This window comes from Ranitomeya variabilis, chromosome 6 (genome assembly GCF_051348905.1).
Source record: "Ranitomeya variabilis isolate aRanVar5 chromosome 6, aRanVar5.hap1, whole genome shotgun sequence".
NCBI lineage: Eukaryota > Metazoa > Chordata > Amphibia > Anura > Dendrobatidae > Ranitomeya > Ranitomeya variabilis.
Window position 1 is genome coordinate 518,924,069 of NC_135237.1, and position 23,573 is coordinate 518,947,641.

The 23,573-nt window shown below is 41.6% G+C and overlaps 1 protein-coding gene across 49 annotated transcripts in view; it reads left to right on the forward strand.

Moving 5' to 3' along the window:
• Positions 1-23,573, forward strand: part of RIMS2 (regulating synaptic membrane exocytosis 2) — a 618,543-nt gene that overhangs the window by 266,914 nt on the left and 328,056 nt on the right. For all 49 annotated transcript variants that reach the window (XM_077271021.1, XM_077271056.1, XM_077271022.1 and 46 more), the window contains one exon: positions 17,146-18,053. In XM_077271021.1, the coding sequence (XP_077127136.1) occupies positions 17,146-18,053 (908 nt within the window). The remainder of the gene's footprint in view (positions 1-17,145; positions 18,054-23,573) is intronic.

Genomic DNA, 23,573 nt, shown 5'->3' on the forward strand with positions numbered 1-23,573 from the left:
AGCAGTAATCAGCTAAGTACCGTAATCCTCCTTAAAGGGTAAATTCTGACTTGACCTCCAGCTATATACAGCACATGGTAACAGCATTACGCTGTGACCCTCCTCTTTTGCTTTCCCCACGTCTCCGTTGGGTCAGCATCGATGCTCGGGGATGTTCCGTCAGGACAAGACAGCAAGTCCAGCATCATTTTGTCGTCCCCAGATCCTGCATCAAGCCTGACAGGTAATTATGCATCGAAAGGAGGCAATAATTTACTAATAATTAGGGAGGCTGCGGCTGCTGATTAACAGGCTGCTCGCACCGTTTCACCGGAGGATTAAATGAAAGTTACAGGCAGCTCGGGGATGGATGCATTTGCATGAAAACAGTATTTCCTCGCTCCCAGATGTGCAACGACTGATTGAAAGGTATAGATAGGAGGGAAAAAAACCACAAAAAAAAGCCTAAAAACAGGCGGCCGCTCGTTTTGGCTTCATGTAGAATTTTACTAATCCCCGGGTTTAATCTGCAAATGTCTTCCTATAAGATTAATCTTTTATCAGTATTGTCTTTAATATGAAATGTTTGGCGGCCGCTGTATGGGGAAATTCTTTGACTGTCTTGAAATGAAGCGAACAAACAGGGAGTATTATATAATTGCACAGCTGAAAAGCTTACGCTGGCACGGTCAGAATTAATCAGTGCTTTCACTTTCAAATGAGGACGCTTTTATTCTGAAATTTTTATTTTTTATTTTATTTTATTTTATTTTTTTTAAATGTCTGCTTAACTTTAATTTATAGTTTTGGAATATAATGCATTGCTGAAAATAAAGAAAAAAAAAAAGATTTTTATTATAGCACCATGTGCAAAATCCGGCCCGGCGTATAGAACAAGTCGACTTTTCCTGAAATGCGTTGGAATACGGACCACAGATTAACACGCTCTGCTCAGACTGGTTGGGAGTGTGCTTGTATATATACTTACTATGGGTGGGCTGATATAGATGTCATCACTATGGGGAAGACGCAATTTCTGGTATAGGTGTGGAGTAGGGTCCCACTGCACATGTTAGAACCATGGAGGGTCAAATACATGGAGACTGCAGTGGGACGAGGAATCCCAGACCAGTTATCCAAAATCATTACCTGGACCACTGGCGGAAGCAGACAGTAAAGGGCTCCTGTGCAATAACACCAGTATAGAGGCCCATCGCTGCCCAATTGCTCATCATAATGCACAATTCCACCATCTTTGGAGGTGGACATGGGCCCTTTTACCTCTTGGGCCTAGGTTGCACCAATGATCTGTCCGCCTCCTGCTCTGGGGCCTCGGAAGTGTGTGTTGCACCTGTACTACCCCACCAATCATCAGAATCACGGACCTCCGACACTTGCTCTTAACGGATTCTCCCCTGATTATCCTCCTAAGTGAAGAACAATGATTCTCTATGTTCTGGTCCATCGAAAACAATGGGATAGATTTTACGGCAACATAGTCCCTGGGCAAGACTTTTTTTTGGTTTGCGCTGCTTACTGGTGGGCTAATCCACCAGTGATCTTTAGACCTGCACAGTAAGTAATGTATATTCTAACATGTGATCTGCAGTTAGTATGTTGCATCTTAATTATATATATGATGTAGCTCTTCCTACCTCAGGGTGTCTTATTTAGGCACAGGGGGCATAATATAGGCGAATAGGGCAAGAGTAGAGGAAGAGTTGCAGTTTATTACACTCTGCTGCTTAAATAGAGTTGTCATGTTTTAGATGTATTGTGCTGATACATTTCTAGTATATATATATATATATATACAGGCTTCCTCAAGAATTTTTGGAATTCCCATAGAGGTCAGTGGTGAAAACTGAGCATGCCCAGCCACCTCCCCAGGGAAGTCCCGATCACAAACGAGGGTCCGAGAGGCGGGATCAGACATTTGACATAGATATTCCAGAAATGGTTGAGATAGGAAAACCCCCTTTAAAAATTTTATGAAACAGCTGTTATGAAGGTATACGAGACCTGTTATTTGGCCAAAGGCAGGAGCTTAATTATATAGGGGGTGTAAAAATATCAGCCATACCCATGCCCAAGAACCTCAGTGCGTCCTGAAGGCTACTCTGCCAAGTAAGAAGTTCTGGCACACGGTGGGGTGGCCTATTGCAAAGTTTGCATTGGGCCCAGAAAGTTTTCCCTATAGGCGAAGGTCCCCTTTATAGTCCATTCTTCGATACGATGTGAACATATTACCAAGTTAATTAAATCCTGACTTTTCTTCCCATTTTTAACCCTGTAACGTGGCTTTCTAAAAGTTCTCCAGCTTAAACGAATGTTTAATTAAATTCTAGAAACCTTTCACTTACAATTTTTTCTCCTTAAATAATCTTTAATTAGCCAAGGAGAGGGATATACTATAAAGACTGCATAAAGTCATTACGCTGACGAGTCTCAATTTAATGAAACCCTTTGTGGTATTAAAATATTTATTTAGTTCAGTTCTTAATGCTACTAAAACCAGCGCTGATTCTTCTTCATTACTGCCGTCATATCTTTTAGACCTTTTTATCGTTTCGCTTTCTTCTTTTGCGTTTGTTAATTAAATTATTGTTGTTTATCTCTAGGGTAATTTGTTGGTAGATTGGTGGGGGAGAAGGGGAGTTTGTGTATATATATATATATACACTCACCGGCCACTTTATTAGGTACACCATGCTAGTAACGGGTTGGACCCCTTTTGCCTTCAGAACTGCCTCAATTCTTCGTGGAATAGATTCAACAAGGTGCTGGAAGCATTCCTCAGAGATTTTGGTCCATATTGACATGATGGCATCACACAGTTGCCGCAGATTTGTCGGCTGCACATCCCAAAGATGCTCCATACAAGGCAGGATGGATCCATGCTTTCATGTTGTTTACGCCAAATTCTGACCCTACCATCCGAATGTCGCAGCAGAAATCGAGACTCATCAGACCAAGCAACGTTTTTCCAATCTTCTACTGTCCAATTTCGATGAGCTTGTACAAATTGTAGCCTCAGTTTCCTGTTCTTAGCTGAAAGGAGTGGTACCCGGTGTGGTCTTCTGCTGCTGTAGCCCATCTGCCTCAAAGTTCGACGCACTGTGCGTTCAGAGATGCTCTTAGGCCTACCTTGGTTGTAACGGGTGGCGATTTGAGTCACTGTTGCCTTTCTATCAGCTCGAACCAGTCTGCCCATTCTCCTCTGACCTCTGGCATCAACAAGGCATTTCCGCCCACAGAACTGCCGCTCACTGGATTTTTTTTCTTTTTCGGACCATTCTCGGTAAACCCTAGAGATAGTTGTGCGTGAAAATCCCAGTAGATCAGCAGTTTCTGAAATACTCAGACCAGCCCTTCTGGCACCAACAACCATGCCACGTTCAAAGGCACTCAAATCACCTTTCTTCCCCATACTGATGCTCGGTTTGAACTGCAGGAGATTGTCTTGACCATGTCTACATGCCTAAATGCACTGAGTTGCCGCCATGTGATTGGCTGATTAGAAATTAAGTGTTAACAAGAAGTTGGACAGGTGTACCTAATAAAGTGGCCAGTGAGTGTATATATATATATATATATATATATATATATATATATATACATATATATATATATATATAATGTTGTTTTTCTGAGTGATTTAGTTTGTCAGATTTTTTTTTAAAGCTTTTTTATTTTAGTGCATGGTTGTGATACGTTGGTTTTACATTGGTTTTACATTTTTTTTGTTTAATACAGAATATATAGACCAGTTAGGCCCCATATAGACAAGGATATGATCAAGAATGGGTGGTCGTTAGAGCCATAATTTACAGACTGTGGACTTGTGTAATATTGGTGGCAATTGGTGATGTGTGAACGTGCTCGGATAAGGTGTTATCCGCCATGCTCGGGTGCTAACCGAGTGACTTTGGCATGCTTACGAGTCTGAGGCTGCATGTCTCACGGCTGTTAGACAATCCATGCATGTGTTGTGGCTGTCGAGCAGCCGCGGGAACTCAAACTTATTTTTCGAGCACACCCAAGACACTTGGTTAGAGCCCTAGCATGCTTGGATAATACATTACCCGAGAACGTTGGCTCATCACTAGTTGCAATCACTTGACAAATGTTCCTCGGGTGATTGGATTATTCATGCCTGGCATTAAAATTATTAGTTATTGGCAGCATATTGTCCTGTGAAAAGTAAAGATTTGCAGCCGATAATGATGATATTTTATGTGCACTCAATGATCGTATTAAAGAAGCCCTGTACCCCTTCAAAATTTTTATCCTCTCAATATATTGCAATCATCATATACTGTGTACTTACAATTGCTCATTTTCCCTTCTACCCAGATAATTCTTCTCTTTTCCATTAGGTTTATGATATCACATTATTAAAAACTGACTAGTTGAATCCTTCTACGCCCTGTGTAGAAACAGGAGGTCAATTTTCTCTGCGCAAGTCATGAGTCATTGCAAAAGTCTATAGCAGGAGGGAGCATCACTGTCAGAAGTTACAGAGAGGAATGATTCATGCATTGAAAAGAGACTTTCTGTTTCTATATAGAGCAGAGAAAAGAGAAGAATTAGCTGGGTAGAAAGGCAAAATGAGCAAGTGTAAGTACACAGTGCCACATAATATGATGAATCCAGAATATTAAGAGGATAAAAACTTTGATGGAAGTGCTTCTTTAAAGGGCTATTCTCAAATTTGAAAGTTATCCCTTACCCAACAAATAGGGGATACCTTCCCAATCCCTGGGGGTCTGACCTCTGGGACACCCAACAATCTTGAGAACCGTGGCCCTGAAGAGCCCCATGTGACTGGAGCAGTGGTCTATCATGAGCACTGCCACTCCATTTATACTTATGAGAGTGCCGAAGACCAAACAAGCACAGAGCTTGTGTATTTTCGTCGGTCTTAGGCTACGTTCACATTTGCGTTGTTGGGCGCAGCGTCGGCGACGCAACCAACAACGCATGTACACAACTCAGCGTTTTGCGACGCATGCGTTGTCATAAGATCCTACAGATCGGGACTTTCGGCGCAGGGAAAACGCTACAAGTAGTGTCCCCTGCACCCTGTCTTGTGCGTCTATATGACGCTTGCGTCGTAAAACGCAGTACAACGCATACCGGCGCATGTCCATGCGCCCCCCATGTTAAAGATAGGGGCGCATGACGCATGCGTTGGTATGCGTCGACAACGCTGCGCCCAACAACGCAAATGTGAACGTAGCCTTATGAAGAAAGATTGTGCAGATATGTGCATGATCAACCACCGCTCACATGGTGCTCTTCAGTTCTCGGGAACGATGGGGGTCCCAGCAGTCAGAAACCCAAAGATGAAGCTAAATGACCACCGTTTATCCATTGTATAGCCAATGGATGGACGTTTAAGAGCAACAGTGGGCGAGAATAAATTATCTTTTATTAAAGCACAACTTTAAAAAAAAAAAAAAAACAATGTAAAAAATTCACTGAACCTGATGAAGGGTCTCTTTGGCTATGTAGAGAGGTTATGCAATATAGTCTTTTTTCTATTCCTCTGTTAGGTCATGCTTAAAAAATAGGGATCCTCCATTCGTAATCCGACTAAGTACTATTCAAATGAAAGGGGCTGATCCGCAATACCAAACACAGCCCAAGAACAACTGTGGCACTGCATCTGGAGTAAAAAAAAAGCAGATCAATTTTTCTAATCCTGGACAAACGACTTAAGCGTAGCAATTCTTCTGGCAAGATCAGCTTAGGAACCCAACACTTACAGTATTTCACAAACAGGGATACGTGTTGAAATGCGACTGCCTGACCGTCAACTGGAAATCCTTCAAATTATGGATAGTTTCAGTACTGTTAAGACCAGCAGTCATAATACAATCATAGCTCTTGGGGTAAGGGCCAACTCCAGGTTTATGTGGGCCTTTAGTGGACTTTTCTTTGCTTTTGATTTCTTATTGTCTTACAAGAGCTAAACATTTTTAGTATACTGTATTTCTTTCAACATTGCTGTATGGACCACACCATTTATTTAACTTTTCATATTGGACTGAAAAACAGTAAAAAAAAATTCCAACATTATGGAATTGTGCAGCAGTTAGAATCTGGTGCCGGCTGTATAACACAGCAGGCACCCATACTATGTATCAGCGGGCTCAAGAGCTGAGTCCACTCCATACAAAGTGCACACATCTGCCGTACATATACAATAGATGTTGCTAATGGAAATCTGGGCTGACGCCCAGGATCACTAGCGCCTGACACCGGCCGTGTTCAGCTTCAGTACTATTCTTACCAATAGTCATGAGTTTTCTGGCACTGGATGGGGCATTCCACTGGACCACAGGTGTTCCTTAAGATTTTTCTGGAATATTCATTGTAAATGTTAGTATGTGTGTATTACCACGGGAAGGCAGTTGTGTTAAGTTGTCTGGTGACAACAAATTATCACCTTTCTACAGGATTAGTGATAACTTGCCAATCTTTGGGGGTCCCACCACAGGGTCCGTCACCGATCCCCTATGTTTCACCAAACGGCACACAGGTTGAACGCCCGACCGCTGACAGACCTGCACTGATCAACAAGTTATCACCTGTATAGAGACTGGACAGCATCTTTAAGGTCGTAGAGTAGAAGATGTGGTGGGCTGTTGGTCAGGTATGGTGGTAGATGTGGTCTCGTTTCTTCATGAGGCCTGATGATCCCTCATTTGTAAACCAGAATTAAACCACTAAGTCCACTATTAATACCATGTGCTGCTGTATCATGTGTGGGTGTATGTCTATAGTGGTGCTGTGTGTTATGGGTATGGTATGGAGGAGGCAGCATGTTTGACCGAGATGGGGATAACTGATGGGGAAGGGGCTGGAAAAAAGGGCAATAAGGACTTCTTACACATCCTTTTTCATCCTTAGGTTATATGCACACAACATCTCTTTCAGGCAGGTACATGTCATAACCCACCACTGAACACTAAAAAGAATAAACGTGTACTGTGGTCCATTCCTCACATGGCTTTCGCTTGGAAACCGTTTGCTAGTTTAGAAGATCCAAGGAAAAAATAATGATCTGCAGCCAAAGAAGTCACAACAAGCACTCAGGAGATGACCGAAAAAAAACCCAAAAACTTAGCGGGATCATACATGTAGAAAAGACATCATGCGCATATACGCTGAGGCTAAGCTCAGTAGAGTGTGTAAAAAAATAAAATAAAAAAAAATCATCCGAGTTTCATCCAGAAAAAAGACGGACGGTTTTTCATCTGTCATTAGCTATAAGGAATCCAATTTTATACATCAGCAGTTATTAAAATTTACAAGACCAAATTCACTTTCCTATGGTTATAATTTAGAGTTGGAAATCTAAAAAGTCTGAGGACATTAAGAGCTGAAATCTGGTTGGTTGCATTGGTTGATTTCATTTTTTTGAAGGATCTTGCGCAGACCTGACAATCAGCATAGTCCACGCAGGCACATGTTCTACTGCAGGGCTTGTCTGATGTGTCTGTACACCATGTGACCAATAAACAGATCACATGACTGTTGTAATCCATGTAAAGTTCCTTGTGGTGCGCTACCTTTTAAATATAGTTTGAAAAAAGACACAGATTCATCTATTTCAACTCTTCTCGATCAATTATTTTTTCTTGGAAAACTCCTTTAAGTTGTCCATTCCCCCAGATGAAGACCTGTCTACTTTCCTGACATGTCTGTTTTTGCAGATACTTGTATTCCACATATCGGTATAATCCTTTCTTATATTTGCACATTCCTACAATAGATGTATGAATAAATTGACAACAGGGCGTTACCATTTGGGGGGGGGGGTCCCTCTATATGTCGTTACTACCCAATCAGTGCCAGACCTTGGCTCACCCCCCTTTTGCAAGGAGAATGGTAACTACAAGTTGAAATGTATTCTTAAATTTGTAGGAGGGAAAACAGAGGAACAGTTCTAGGAAAAATATTCACAATTAACTAAACCCGACATTTTAGGGAAGGAGACAGGACCTTCTTAAGGGTTAGTCAGTCTCTGCATGTGGCTTTGGTGGTACAGTTTTTTTTTGCCCAGTGAGTTTTTTGGAGGGTTGATGGGAAAATTGTGAAAAAGTTGCGGCTTGAAACCTACAGTATGTCTTCATTCTCGGGATCAATAGGGTTCCGGGAGGTGGAACATATAGTGATGGCATATCCTAACTATACGCGCACTTGCAAAAATGTTATCTCTTGAAATTCTCCTGGTCTTGGTAGCTCTGCATGTGGGGCGGTAAGCAGGGCCTCTTGGAATAATGGTTTTCATCTCCTTCTGGCTCCTAAACATGTTTTATTTTGTGCTATAGAAGGCAGTAAATAAAACATATGGCTTCGTGACAGAAGAATAGTTTTATTACTGCAGTTACTCAAATTGCACACAGTGGTATTCTGCAAGTGTGAATGTCAAAGAATGATGCTATGAAAACATTTCTAGGAGTCGGGAGGTAAAGTTTTCCTGCTTTGCCTAGAAAAAAAATAATAATATGGAAATATCCTGAAAAATTTACAATATGTTTGGCTTAACTAATCAACACGTCAGATACATTTTTTTTAATCTAGTCATCCAATATAGTTGCACCAATATAAAGTGAGTGTAATTATTATCATTTGTTTTTGTTTTTTTTACCCATGTCAATTGGACTGATGATTTGGGAAAATTGCCAGTAAAATATTCCTTAGCTGACAAGCTTTAGTTCTCTTTTTCCACACATACATTGCCATAGATATTAGGCTAAAGTCCTCTGCACCCAATGATTTTTGTGGGCCCAGAGGCTTCCAGACCCTCCCATGAGAAATGATGTTGTTGGAGAGAAGTATCGGGCATGTGGAATTACAATACTCAATCCATTTGTTGCCCCCAGAGGAGTCCGCCAGTGGCTTAGGGGACATTTACACTTCAAGTTAACCATGAATAAGCGTTTTTAAGAACTCTTATTTCACGATTATGTTTGCATGTCAAAAGGATGCCCATCACCCATCGTGGTGAAATGATCAGTGGGTCAAATGGTCAGAGGGTGAAATGATCGGTTATAGGATGTTTCGCCCCCGGGTACATCCTGTTCATGACGCCAAGTTGAGTCGCCCGCCAGGGCAGTGGGGTACCGGGTCCGGTACTTGAAGGGGACATCACGGTGGCTGCGACCCGGTCCGTGGCCTGGGAGCCCAAGTAAAGGGAAAGGTCTTTAAAGGGAGTTTAAGAATAAAGTTTGTTTGTTATGCCACCTGTGGTATTCGGTCAGTAGGGACCGACGCTGCTTAAAGGGGTCCTCTAGGGTGATGGTATGGCAGCTGGATGGTATAACTTCTCACAGGTGAAGTAAATATACCCGGGGGCGAACTGCTGGGGGCGAAACATCCAAATCCCAAAATGATCAGAGGGTGAAATGATCTTTTGTTCAACACAAAAATAATTGTTCTCGGCGGCACATCGTCTGGTGTAAACGGCATACTGCCAAGAACTATGGAAGCCTAGGGGCACTGAGCGATCTATTACAGAACGCTCAATGTGCATAGTTTACTCTGGGCAGCCTGTGTAAACACCCATTTAAACAACCGCCGATCAATAAAAGTTTACCAATTAGGGGTCATATCATGCCGGTCAGTCCAATGACCCTTACTTTGCTCTGTGCTTTAGAAATAAATGCAAAAGCCAAGATTGCATGTGTTAAGGACAGTCAGGAGAGAGAACCCACTGCTGCCAAAGGTGGTATTGGAAAACCTCATGCACACCAGGGTACAGTGTTTCTCTATGGCCTCTAATTTGTACAGAGCTTTAAAGGCATTTTCAAGCTTTATATCCTCAAGAGCTCATCGTTCTCCTGCCTCAAAGCTTCCTACTTGTTGGGGGGCGGTGCACTTCTAATTTTTGACAGTTCAGGCTGGCAATATGGCTGGACTGTTGGCTCAAATTTTGCGCTCTCCCTTTGCCTCTGGAGCATCAAAGGAGTGTAGGGGAAGTGAAGCTGGCCGTACCCTGTCTTCTTAAGAGCATCCATTGCCTTCTGTTATTCAAAGAGCTCTGTTCTTCAGAATGGAGAAGTTTTTAATAGGAGCTAAATTGCAAAGTTGCTTGTTTTTCAAGCAAAATTGCAACTTTACCCATTTATGAAGATGAGAATAAACCCCTAAATACGTCATCTGTAGACAATGGATGACTGCACATCCCTAGGCCTTGAATTTCATTCAAAGACGAGAACGGCTTTTTTTTCTACAATTTCCATATGTCAGGTTCCATTAGTCAACGTATCGTGAAGGTGTTCTCTCCAAGAAGTAATGGTACAATTTAGTACTATGTGGAGCACTATAGGAGGCACGGAGGGCTTTACTGCTTAGTAGAAACTTACAGGGGCTCCACGTACTCTCATTCATCCTTTTTCAAACCGCTTTGCCAGTATAAAAAATTTAACAAACTTATATATATTATACGGTACATTATAGGGTTCGATTCATCAAAGCTTTTGCGCCACAAAAATTGTGCCAAAATTTTGTGATTTTTTTTGAGTTTTCCTGCCATTTTTGATCAGCTCTGTGGGTGGAGCCAGCCCCTTCCCGTTGAATTCATAAAATGTGCCGGCATTTTCTACACCAAAAGTAGCATTGCTGGAGCAGTGAACGGAGGCACACTCCAGTTAGAAAAAGTGCCAAATTACGGTAATTGTGTGCCTCTTAATAAATTCAGCTCTTTGTACTCATTCAAGACTGGCGCCAGCCTTGATGAAGACATACGCCAGTCTTGATGAATCGGTCACATAATCTAAATTCCTCCTTTAGGATTCACTAATTTGTAGTGTACTTCGGTGTGCAGATTTCACATTTCTACACAATGGCATTATAGAGCATAACGTGACCTTACACCGTATATATCATGAAATATTTTTTATGTGTTTATTGTATGCTTAGTTGGAATTTTCATTTGAATAATATATGGCCCAAAAAATCCTACACATTTGGAATGAAAACTAATTATCACCGAGAACAAGTTCTACACAAATGTTTGCTGTCCTAGCACAGTAATTACAATGCAGAAGCAAAGGGAGGACTATGGAAAAAACTAGCTTTGTTCTGAGCTGCACTTTGATAGGTAATCCTTCAGGCTCTCCATTAATTTCAAGTCATTATTCAGTAGTGTCAGCAGCTTCTTAAGTAATGGTTCTGTGAAACACCAACACACATTCTTCTCAACAAACGATTTTCACAATTCAGCTTATAAGGTTTACTGAAGCATGAGAGTGATTCTGCACATTTTCATTTACCTTAGCCTGGTCCTTACAACAGCAGAGCTCCGAGTCTTGAGGAACGGACAGAGAAATTCTGTCATCTCACATATGCAGAATATTGGCGCAAATGAACGCTCATTTGCCTTGCCATCAACAGTGACCTCCACGATAGGAGATTTCATGAAGGTAAGCTCTTCAGACAAGCATGAATGCTAATAGAAATATCTAGGAGAAAGGCACTACAATTGTTCCCGCTGTCATCTTAAAATTGGCATTCCCTCATTCCTACCTCAAAATGGATTCTTCTTGCATTTCAGAGGACCAAACTCGGCAATTTCGGCAGGACTTGTCTACTATCTTTCATACGTGGTGACAAATGGACCATACCCAAACAAATTATGTCTGGGCAAGGAGGATGTTGGGCATATTGAATTTGGGGGGGTCTGTACACTCACCCAGTTGAGCATGTAAGGTATATGGGGAGTTGAGAGGAATATGTTTCAGTCATATTAGTGTTTGGCCGACTGTTATTGAAGGTGTATGGCCATGAAAAGGTAGAGATAGCAAGGTGTTTTTTTTTTTAGCTATCTGGTTTAATAGACCAGTGGCTTGGTTCTACTGTCATTTGCTGTGTTGCTGTGTGATTGAGTCCCCAATCGTCAATTTTGGTTGGTCAAGTCGCTTGTGTGGTTGAATCCCCAACTCTCAAATTTTGGTTGGTCAAGTCACAGCCTCCAACCATCAAGTCTTGGTTGATCAAGTCAATAGCTGTGTGGTTGAGTCCCAAATTGTCAAGTCTTGGTCGGTCAAGTAATTTCCTGAGTGGTGGAGCCCCCAATCATCAAGTCTTGGTTCTTCAAGACACTTGCAGCGTGGTTGAGCCCCCAATCGTCATGTTTTGGTTGGTTGGTTAAGTCATTTGCTGTATGGTTGAGCCATTATCCGTCAAGTCTTGGTTGGTAAAGTCACATGCTGTGGGGTTGAGCTTCCAAGGTCAGTCTTAGTCTGAAGACACAAAATAAGCCAGCCCTGTTCCTGTCGTTGGCTTAGAATTTTGCCCCAAACATTATAATCATTATAGAAGACAAAGAAGACAAACTGTTTTATGACCCAAATGTATGAGAAGACATATGCAATGCCCAGTTTTTGAAAAATTACTAAAGAATGGAATTGCTCTTAATTCTCAACATGAGTCTGTCCGGCTTTTTATTTGGATTGTGTGAATGTCGTTCTGGACCTCTGCATGTTCTACAATTTGAGGTCAGGTTTGTTTGGTTTTAAATATAGTAGTGACAAAGTATAAGTTCATAGGTATCTAAAGAAATGAAACATTTAGAAGTCAGTTAGACTAGCCCGGTTGTAGTAGTCATCACAACAGAACTATGGCTTTGTCTGCTTCTTCTGTTCAAGCGCTATTCTTCCATCAAAAACACGTAAACCTGACAAACGTCAATATCAGATTTGTTGGGATCTGTCATGGATCCAGTATGAAAGGAATCAAACCTTACTTGGTCATCAATAGGTTCTTTCAAATACTATTTAATGGTAAATGTCAAATTCAATATATATGATTAAGAGGTCACGATACTGACTAGAACGCAATGTAGATCTCCTTTATGTAATATAGTGACTATCTACGAGCCGGACCAGACCAGAGCCCACATTTATAGAGGTCACTTTGTGCTTCGAGCCATTCAGAAAGGAATAAAATATTAGCTGCGTGCTTAATCTGAAATATGCCGTCCACCACTTTTCTCATCTAGCAAACCTTAAATTAGTCTTGACTCGTGTAACGTAGATCAAATGCCTTAAAAAACTGTCTTCACCAACTAATCAATTAAAGCTGACAGGCAGGGCAATGGCTGTCATTTCATACCTCATTCTGGACACTTCAAGGTTTTGGATCCCAGCTTCATAGAAAGAACATTGTCTGTAAATGATTGCTTCTGACTTACAGGAGAAACAGTTTATTTAACTCTATGATTTAGTCAATTCTGATTTGACATAAACATAATGAACCCCCCCATATAATATGTTATTATACTAATTTGATTTTACTCCCTTTTAGTGGAACTAAATGTTGGAATTCATTTTATTAGGCTTGTTCACATGTATAGTAGTTACTTACGTTAATAGCTTTGTTTGTGAATAACAGAAACGGAAATAAAAGGATCCATTACTGGATCCATATGTTTGAATGGGGTCAGAAATGTCCTAAAATGTCTTCTGTATGACAATTTTTTTAGCAGTATTCTACACAACTTGTTTGTCCAGCCAAAAAATCAAATTGCAACTAGATGTCACGAGAGTGTCATGTCCTCTTGGAAGACTTGGAGTTAGATGGTCACATTGGGTAATGAATCGCAGTTCTTCTTTAGAGATGGTGTAATTTGTGTCCCATATTAAATGGATTTAGTTTCTTTTGGTGCTAACGAGGTTAACAACTCTTTCTATACTGGTCAGAAACATTGCAGCTCCATTTCAGCTGCTTCTGATCTGGTCATTACCTCTTCCTATATAAACTGGTGAGACCGTCTTGTCCCTACCGGTGAAAGATTCATTTTCCTGTGCTGTGTGCTAAAGCTAAGTGGTTGGAGTAGAGTTGTTGCAGAAGTGTTCTTTGGTTTGCTGTAGTACGTGTGTGTTTATCTCCTGGTCCCTGTTCCCATTTAGTTTATTCCTCCCTGTCCCTATCCTCCTCCCTATTCTTGCTTAGTGCTTTTGCATGATAAATGTTGTCTTTGTGCCTTGCTTACATTACATTTCTGTCTCATGCCTCATGGTTTGGAGGAGGAACAGATCAGTTTTTAAAAGGAGCATAGTCAGGTCGGAGACTTGGGTCTCTCTAACCTCAAGTGTACCCTCATGACAGGAATAGTTAAGGTCCCAGTTTCAGGGACAGTTTGAGGCCTCCTTCGTTACCGAAGACCATCACAGCATGACACTATATCAATTTTTTTTTTTTTAATTGAAGTCTATCAGAAACATCATAACAGATGGTTCTATGTTATATCATCATTTCATATTTTGAAGAACTGCACATGCTCAAAACAATAAAGGTGTTCAGAGACATTTCCAGTAAAAACGGATCTATTAAAAGCAGAAGAAAAACAGATGTAAAATATAACCAAGACCCCGATACATCATTTGTTTGTTTAATTGTTATTTTTTTTTGTCTGGTGGTATTCGCTGAAGTTTATTGCACCAATTTAATCAAATTGGCTCATGCAGTTCATAAATTTTGCTCATTTTTACCACACTTGTATTTTTTTTCTATTTTACAGTACACTATATGATGATAAAATCAATGGTGTCATTCAAAAGTACAACTCATCCTGCAAAAAAACAAGCCCTCATATGGCCATATTGACAAATAAATAAAAAAGTTATGGCTCTGGGAAGAAGGGGAGCAAAAAATGAAAAATGGCCCAGGGGTGAAGGAGTTAAATTTCTTAATCAGTTTTCTTTATACTCTCTCCTATACTTCTCTCCCATCTCTCCTATAACTCACGCCTATCTGTCTAGCTATCTATACATCTCTTATCTGTCTCCTATCTCTTTTTCTTATCTTTCTCTCTCATACATGTCTCCCTTCTCACTCCTCTGTCTCTTAAGGCCCCGTCTCACTAAACGATTTACCAACGATCACGACCAGCGATACGACCTGGCCGTGATCGTTGGTAAGTCGCTGTGTGGTCGCTGGGGAGCTGTCACACAGACTGCTCTCTCCAGCGACCAACGATCAGGGGAACGACTTCGGCATCGTTGAAACTGTCTTCAACGATGCCGAAGTCCCCCTGCAGCACCCGGGTAACCAGGGTAAACATCGGGTTACTAAGCGCAGGGCCGCGCTTAGTAACCCGATGTTTACCCTGGTTACCAAAAAAAACAAACAGTACATACTCGCCTTTCGGTGTCCAGGTCCCTTGCCATCTGCTTCCTGCTCTGACTGAGATCCGGCCGTACACTGAGAGCAGAGCGCAGCGGTGACGTCACTGCTGTGCTCTCACTTCTCACTGTACGGCCGGCAGTCAGTGAGAGCAGGAAGCAGACGGCAAGGGACCTGACGGACATCAGAAGGCGAGTATGTATTGTTTGGTTTTTTTTACATTTACGCTGGTAACCAGGGTAAACATCGGGTTACTAAGCGCGGCCCTGCGCTTAGTAACCCCATGTTTACCCTGGTTACCAGTGAAGACATCGCTGGATCGGTGTCACACACACCGATTCAGCGATGTCAGCGGGGCCTCAACGACCAAAAAAAGGTCCAGGCCATTCTGACACGACCAGCGATCTCGCAGCAGGGGCCTGATCGCTGGTACGTGTCACACATAGCGAGATCGCTATGGAGGTCGCTGTTGCGTCACAAAACTTGTGACTCAGCAGCGATCTCGCTAGCGATCTCGCTATGTGAGACGGGGCCTTTATATTTCTTTTATCTCTGCTATCTCTCTTATTTCTCTCATCTTTCCTATCTCTTATCTCTGTCTTTTATATCTCAATTCTCTGTCTCCTATCTCTCTTCTATCTCATCTCTCTCCCATCTCTTTCCTATCTTTCTCTCTCATATGTCTCCTTTTTTGCTCCTCTGTCTCTCTTATCTTTCTCTTATTTCTCCTACCTCTCTTATTTGTCTCATCTTTCCTATATCTCCTATCTCTTACCTCTCTCTTGTCTCTTTCATCTATCCCTCCTATCTCACTCATTTTTTATCTCCCATCTCTCGTCTCTCATCTCTCTGCTATCTTCTCTCCCTCCTATCTTTCTCATTTTTATCTATCTTTTATCTCTCTCCTATATCTCTTACCTCCCTGCTATCTCTCTTTGATGTTTTCTTTGCTCTCTCTCTCTTTCTCATATCTCTTTATTCTGTTTAATCTCTCTCACATCTATCTCATCTCTCTCCCATCTCTCTCCATCTCTCTCCCATCTCTCTCCTCTTTTCTCCGGGAAATCAGTGGTTTTTCGGTATTGTGATTTATAGCAAATTATTCAAAATATACAAAACTACTTTTTGAGGAAAATTTAGTAAACTTGGCAAATTCAAATTTCAAAAGGACTGCTCATCTCTACTCCTGAAGATTTATGAAGAATGATAACCCAAAGAATGCCATTCTTGTAATATTGTAAGATATTATTACTCCAAGAAAGTGATAGAGGAGCCAGTATATGTCTTAGAAGCATGTTCCATTTCACTACCAACTTGACAAATGATAAAAATTGTACCAAGAGTCATTATTGCATTCCCATCTAATCCCGGCTTGGTGATAGATTACGGCATGCTACAACACATTTCAGTCAATAAGGTACAGTCAAGCATGTCCTCACTATTCATGGTATGGATATCTGCAGCAAAGATTGCTTCTGCTAAAACTTACATAGGAATCGAATGCAATGGGAGCACAGAAGCCAAGTTTTGGTTGCCTTATGGGGTCGTACACAAAATTTTGACTTCGGTCTGTCCACCAGTTTTGACTAAGGCAAAATAACATGACCCCATGGTCAGAAAAAAATCAAAAGCAACGATACAGTGATTGTAATAAAATTTTGTCAATTTTGAGATAGTTGTAAGTTACCTTGTGACCTTTTTTAGCCAACAGATGTTACATTGACATGTCGACCTAGACTCTACCATAAAATCGCTGGAACATCACCTTGCCTAAAATCTGTATCCTTGGTCCACCATTAGATGATGACATATCATAACGATATGTTATTACTTCTAGTGGTAGGAACACCCATCTCACCTTGGTGATCCATTTTCAGAATATTTTTCTGATCTGATGTCACAACACTTTGTGGTGATATATTGAGTTTTAGGAATGCGTATAAAAATCTGGAAGGTTTTGCTATTGTCATAGAAGGCTATATTTTACGCCACTGATTAATAGTTTTATTTTGATTTATATTACAGGAAAAGAAGCCCGTCAATATTCAGAGATCAGAATCGACAATACGACGAAGATATAGGGGAACATTCACAGTATGTTACAACAGATAGCGCAATGCCTAGATCACCTTCGGATTATTCTGAGAGGCGATCGCCACGTGGGCCTCAGCACTATGAAGAACCTGAACATGGTGATTACAGGAGAAGTCGGCGGCATTCCAATGAGTATTCAGTAGATGAGGAGGACACTCAGGACAGGGATGAATATGAGAGACAAAGGCGAGAGGAGGAGTATCAGGCTAGGTATAGAAGTGACCCTAATTTGGCTAGGTATCCCGTTAAACCCCAACCTTATGAGGAGCAAATGCGTATCCATGCAGAGGTGTCCCGAGCTCGTCATGAAAGAAGACATAGTGATGTATCTTTAGCTCATACAGAGTTAGAGGAATCTCGTATGTCTATGTTGAGGCTGGATCGGCCGTCTAGACAAAGGTCCGCATCTGAGCGCAGAGCGGCCATGGAGAGCCAACGCTCTTATTCTATAGAAAGAACTAGAGATGTGCAAGGACCAGGTCCTGGTCGACAAAGGAACTCAAATCATAGTCCCCCAACACCTAGAAGAAGCCCCATTCCAAACGATAGGCCAGATTTAAGACGCACAGATTCTTTGCGAAAGCAACACCACTTGGATCCCAGTTCTGCTGTAAGGAAAACTAAAAGGGAAAAAATGGAAACCATGTTAAGGAACGATTCCCTCAGTTCAGACCAGTCTGAATCAGTCCGGCCGCCACCACCTAAGCCTCATAAAACAAAAAAGGGAGGTAAAACGCGCCAGATATCATTGAGTAGTTCAGAGGAAGAGTTGGCATCTACGCCTGAATACACGAGTTGTGACGATGTGGAGATTGAAAGTGAAAGTGTTAGTGAAAAAGGTAAGGCTTGTCCACAGGATCTCCATTGATTGTGTATAATTCACAATATTTATTTTTTTGGTTAATTCTGCTGTTGCCATCAAACGTTGTGTGTACAAATTCATGTAATTGACTTTACTTCTGCATTGTTAAAGCCACAATATTCCCAATGTACCTCTGAGCATTGTAAAGGTTATGTTGTATAAATGGTTTTATATTGGCCCACTTTGCATGTCTCATGGTCAGATTGCTGAAATCGGTGTTCCTAGAACATGTGTAATGAGTCCTAAATTTTTAGGTTGTTTTCTGATTATGTCTGTACACGCTTTTTTGATGGGTGCAAAAATATTCAAAAGAATTAATGGAGTCCAACTGGCTTGGAAGATTTACACACGGTGAGCTCCAACCTGCAGTTACATACCATCAATACAAGTTGAGAGAGCCTTACATTGGAGTCCAATAGTCTACAGTATGTTGTTCATCTCGGTTGTATGTAAAGAAGGCCCTTTGGATTATTGATGTAGTAACTCAGTGGTAATACATTGGTAACATGGCATGGTTAAAAGCAAGCCTTCATACAGATGTGTCTATCCTTACCTTTCTGCAAATTTCTTGAAAGGGGTTTCTTCAAAAAAGTAATTAAATGTCCCCATCATGTAACTCAACAGCCTGTCCTAGTCATGCGTCATGATTGGTTGCAGCCTGAAGAAACACAGGTCCTGAGACCTGTGTCCCAACTGACAGAGCTGTATCTTAAGCACACATAATGGAGCTGGCGGAAAAATGTGTGACAGGAGAAGAAATAAATCTTCTCAGATGACTGCACACTGAGTCTGGAGCAAAAAAAAATTGTGTTCAGTTAGTGAAAAGAAGAATTAATTCTTCTATCACAGCCCGGTGCTTACTATACAGCTTCTTTGTCACACGGGACTCGTGAGCTGTGCTTCTTGAGACTCCAGCCCATCCTGTCATGCTACTAGGACGGGCTGCTGTTTGAATTAAGTGAAGGGGGGCATTTTATTACAATCCTGGAGCACCTCTTTAAGGTTTCCAATTTTTCATGAGATAGATTCAGTGTATTATAGGATCATACATACAAAACCATTGACAGGCAGCAATCCACATCACAACTGTTGTGTGGTCACACATAGACATAAATAGCATAAACAAATCCCGACAGATTATTACCAGTGATGAGCGAGTGTACTCCTTGCTCGGGTTTTCCATTTTCAATGTGTATTCTAATTAATATAAATTTTATTTGGACCTTTAGCACATACCTGGAATGATTTGGATGCTGAGTTCGCTTATAGGGAACCTCACATCTGATAGATGCTGCCTCATGACAGACTAGACCGACAAGTGGATCTTTGGTGGCTTTTCCCCTCCCGCTCTCCTGAGGATAACCGGTCTTTCCCTTTACATGCGCACAGGGAGAGACCTGTCACTCAAGGGGAGTGGGCAGCTGGCTTTTAAAGTATGTTTTGGCCTAGAACGCCACAGTGTTTCGGAGTCGAACATACCGTACATTGATGGAATCATACAGCCAGTGCCTGACACATGTGGTTGTCCATGGATCGGGCATCATGTATCGGCTGTCAGGTTCCCTTTAATTTATTTTAACATTTTTCATAATTGGATATTTGACCAGGTATTACTGTATTATTAACCCAGATATAACTTTCGTGTTGGTTTTATAAATTGGGAGAAGATTTATGTATTTGGGCACTGAGAATTATTTTGTGCATAGATATACTGTACTGTATTGATATAAGATAATGATGGACGGATCTGAGTATCTAAGTTCACTTGAGAACTACATAATTTAGGATAAAATGACATGAAGCCTGATTGTATATAAGATTGGCACATCAACAATTGGCCCAGCTACAACCGGCATAGTGACTGACAATTGATGACAGCAGATCCACCGGAATGATTAGTTCCAGATTGATACAATTCATTATTAAAGCATTTATGGTCATTAAACACGTTGAAAGATGAAAGATGGAAGACAAGAAGATCAAACAAGCTAAATGGAAATCATTTCAGACGTTCTGATTGTACTAATGTAGAAAGCGAAATCCGACTTACTAAAACAAATGTGATATGTTATAGCCATTGTATAGTAGTTTTCTAGTGGGGGACCAATTGCTTAAACCAAGGGACAGAAGCACTTATCTAACCTTCGGATGGCTTGTAGAGGTGTATATAGACCTATAAACGTCTGCATTTAAGGAGTTATGTCTAACATGAAAAGTTCTCACCTATCCACAAGATTGGAGATAACTCACGGATCGGAAGGGTGGCCAACTGCTAGGTTTCCTACCAATCCTAAGAAACAATTAGCAATACACATTAAATTGCTGTCGGATGAAAGATCGTTCGTCCAACAGCCATCTCAGCGGACTTTCCCATACACACGAGCGCACGTTTGGCCAAGTGTTCTTGGCTGGTGGCTTATCTAAGGGAGAACAATGTGATTGGCAGTCTGAAATAAGTCATGCCTGATCGAAATCAGTTGGCCAGCGCATCCATACACATTAGACCGTCGTCCAAACCCTTGAATATCAGCGGGTTCGGCTGACATAAGTTTAATGTGTATGGCCAGCTTTAGAGTGGATTAAAGACTGAATGGAGTGGTGGGTCATTTCTAAGTCCTGTTTTCGGGATTGGTGGGTGCCTTAATGGTCAAACCAGCACCAATCCTCAAGTTATCACTTACCTTCAGATACATGAGAACTTTTAATGTTGGAGATCACCCTTGAAGCTATTGATGGAGTCTCAAGACTCAGAACTCTACTGACTGGTGGCTATAAACTTTCAGAAGCTTTTAAAAGTTTGACTTTTAAAGAATATCGCCGTGTTATGCACAATGCACCTTTTTTTCTTTGTGTTATGTGTTTCATCCTGAAGCTGAATGATTTCTTGTGTAGCCTAAATTTCCTTATGTAATATATCATACGAGAACAAAAAAATTGTATTGTTGTGACATACAATGTCCAAAGCGAGGGCTGGATCCAGTTATTGTGTTGTCACTTTCCAGGACATAATGCATTGATTCCCATTGTTAGTGGTTGTTGAAGAAGAAGATCAAATGGCTTATATTGATCATTTTGAAGGAGTTGTCCAGTCCAAGAAAAGTCTACAGTTACTGTATGTGACTGTAGACAGCCTAAGGCCGGCGTCACACTGGCGAGTTTTACGGACGTAAGAGCGCAGAAACTACGTCCGTAAAACTCGCATAACATACGGCACAATTATTCTCAATGGGGCTGCTCCTATTAGCCGTATATTACGGTTCAGTATTATACGGCTTTCTACGGCCGTACAAAATCGCAGCATGCTGCGTTTGTCAGCGTACTGCGCAAAAAAATCGCCAATGAAAGTCTATGGGGGCGTGAAAAATACGGATTCCACACTGACCAGCAGTGTGACTTGCGAGAAATACGCAGCGCTGTTAGTGAAAAGTCGGTAATTCAATTGCCGGCTTTTAATTTCTCCTGCACAAACCCGACAGGATATGAGACATGGTTTACATACAGTAAACCATCTCATATCCCCTTTTTTTTTGCATATTCCACATTACTAATGTTAGTAGTGTGTATGTGCAAAATTTCAGCGCTGTAGCTGCTGAAATAAAGGGTTAAATGGCGGAAAAAATTGGCGTGGGCTCCCGCGCAATTTTCTCCGCCAGAATGGTAAAGCCAGTGACTGAGGGCAGATATTAATAGCCAGGAGAGGGTCCATGGTTATTGGCCCCCCCCCGTGGCTAAAAACATCTGCCCCCAGCCACCCCAGAAAAGGCACATCTGGAAGATGCGCCAATTCTGGCACTTGGCCACTCTCTTCCCACTCCCTGTAGCGGTGGGATATGGGGTAATGAAGGGTTAATGCCACCTTGCTATTGGAAGGTGACATTAAGCCAGATTAATAATGGAGAGGCGTCAATTATGACACCTATCCATTATTAATCCAATTGTAGGAAAGGGTTAAAAAACACACACACACATGATTTAAAAGTATTTTAATGAAAAAAACACAGCGGTTGTTGTAATAATTTATTGTACTCTCAGTCCATCAGGAACACCCTCGCTTGGAAAAATAATAAACGCACAAGATACATACCTTCTGCTGTCAGATCAGGTCCCACGAAGTAATCCATCTGAAGGGGTTAACTAATATTACAGGCAGAGCTGCGATAATCCACTCGCTCTGCCTGTAATCCCCGGGTGCTGAAAGGAAAGCAGTGATCTATACTTACATTCAGTTGCGGTGATGCGCCCCTGCTGGATGTTCTCATGAACTGCAGCCTGGGAACTTTTTCCCACGCTACAGGTCATATGAGGACATCCACCAGGGGGCGCATCACCGCGAATGAATGAAATGTAGGTCAATGACCTACATTTCCTTCAGTCGCGGTGATGCGCCCCCTGGTGGATGTCCTCATATGACCTGTAGCGTGGGAAAAAGTTCCCAGGCTGCAGTTCATGAGAACATCCAGCAGGGGCGCATCACCGCAACTGAATGTAAGTATAGATCACTGCTTTCCTTTCAGCACCCGGGGATTACAGGTACGAGCGAGCGGTTTATCGCAGCTCTGCCTGTAATATTAGTTAACCCCTTCAGATGGATTACTTCGTGGGACCTGATCTGACAGCAGAAGGTATGTATCTTGTGCGTTTATTATTTTTCCAAGCGAGGGTGTTCCTGATGGACTGAGAGTACAATAAATTATTACAACAACCGCTGTGTTTTTTTCATTAAAATACTTTTAAATCATGTGTGTGTGTGTTTTTTAACCCTTTCCTACAATTGGATTAATAATGGATAGGTGTCATAATTGACGCCTCTCCTTTATTAATCTGGCTTAATGTCACCTTACAATAGCAAGGTGGCATTGACCCTTCATTACCCCATATCCCACCGCTACAGGGAGTGGGAAGAGAGTGGCCAAGTGCCAGAATAGGCGCATCTTCCAGATGTGCCTTTTCTGGGGTGGCTGGGGGCAGATGTTTTTAGCCACGGGGGGGCCAATAACCAAGGACCCTCTCCTGGCTATTAATATCTGCCCTCAGTCACTGGCTTTACCATTCTGGCGGAGAAAATTGCGCGGGAGCCCACGCCAATTTTTTCCGCCATTTAACCCTTTATTTCAGCAGCTACAGCGCTGAAATTTTGCACATACACACTACTAACATTAGTAGTGTGGAATATGCAAAAAAAAAGGGGATATGAGATGGTTTACTGTATGTAAACCATGTCTCATATCCTGTCGGGTTTGTGCAGGAGAAATGAGAAGCCGGCAATTGAATTACCGGCTTTTAACACATATCGCGCTGAATGAAATCTAAATACAGAATATATATATATGTGTCTCAATGACATATATATATATATATATATATATACTGTATATATGTTTTCCCGAACATTTGAGCACATAAATCCATTAGATGTCGGTTTTGCAAGCCTGCGCGAAAATCTCGCAGTACGGATGCCATACGGATTACATACGGAGGATGCCATGCGCAAAATACG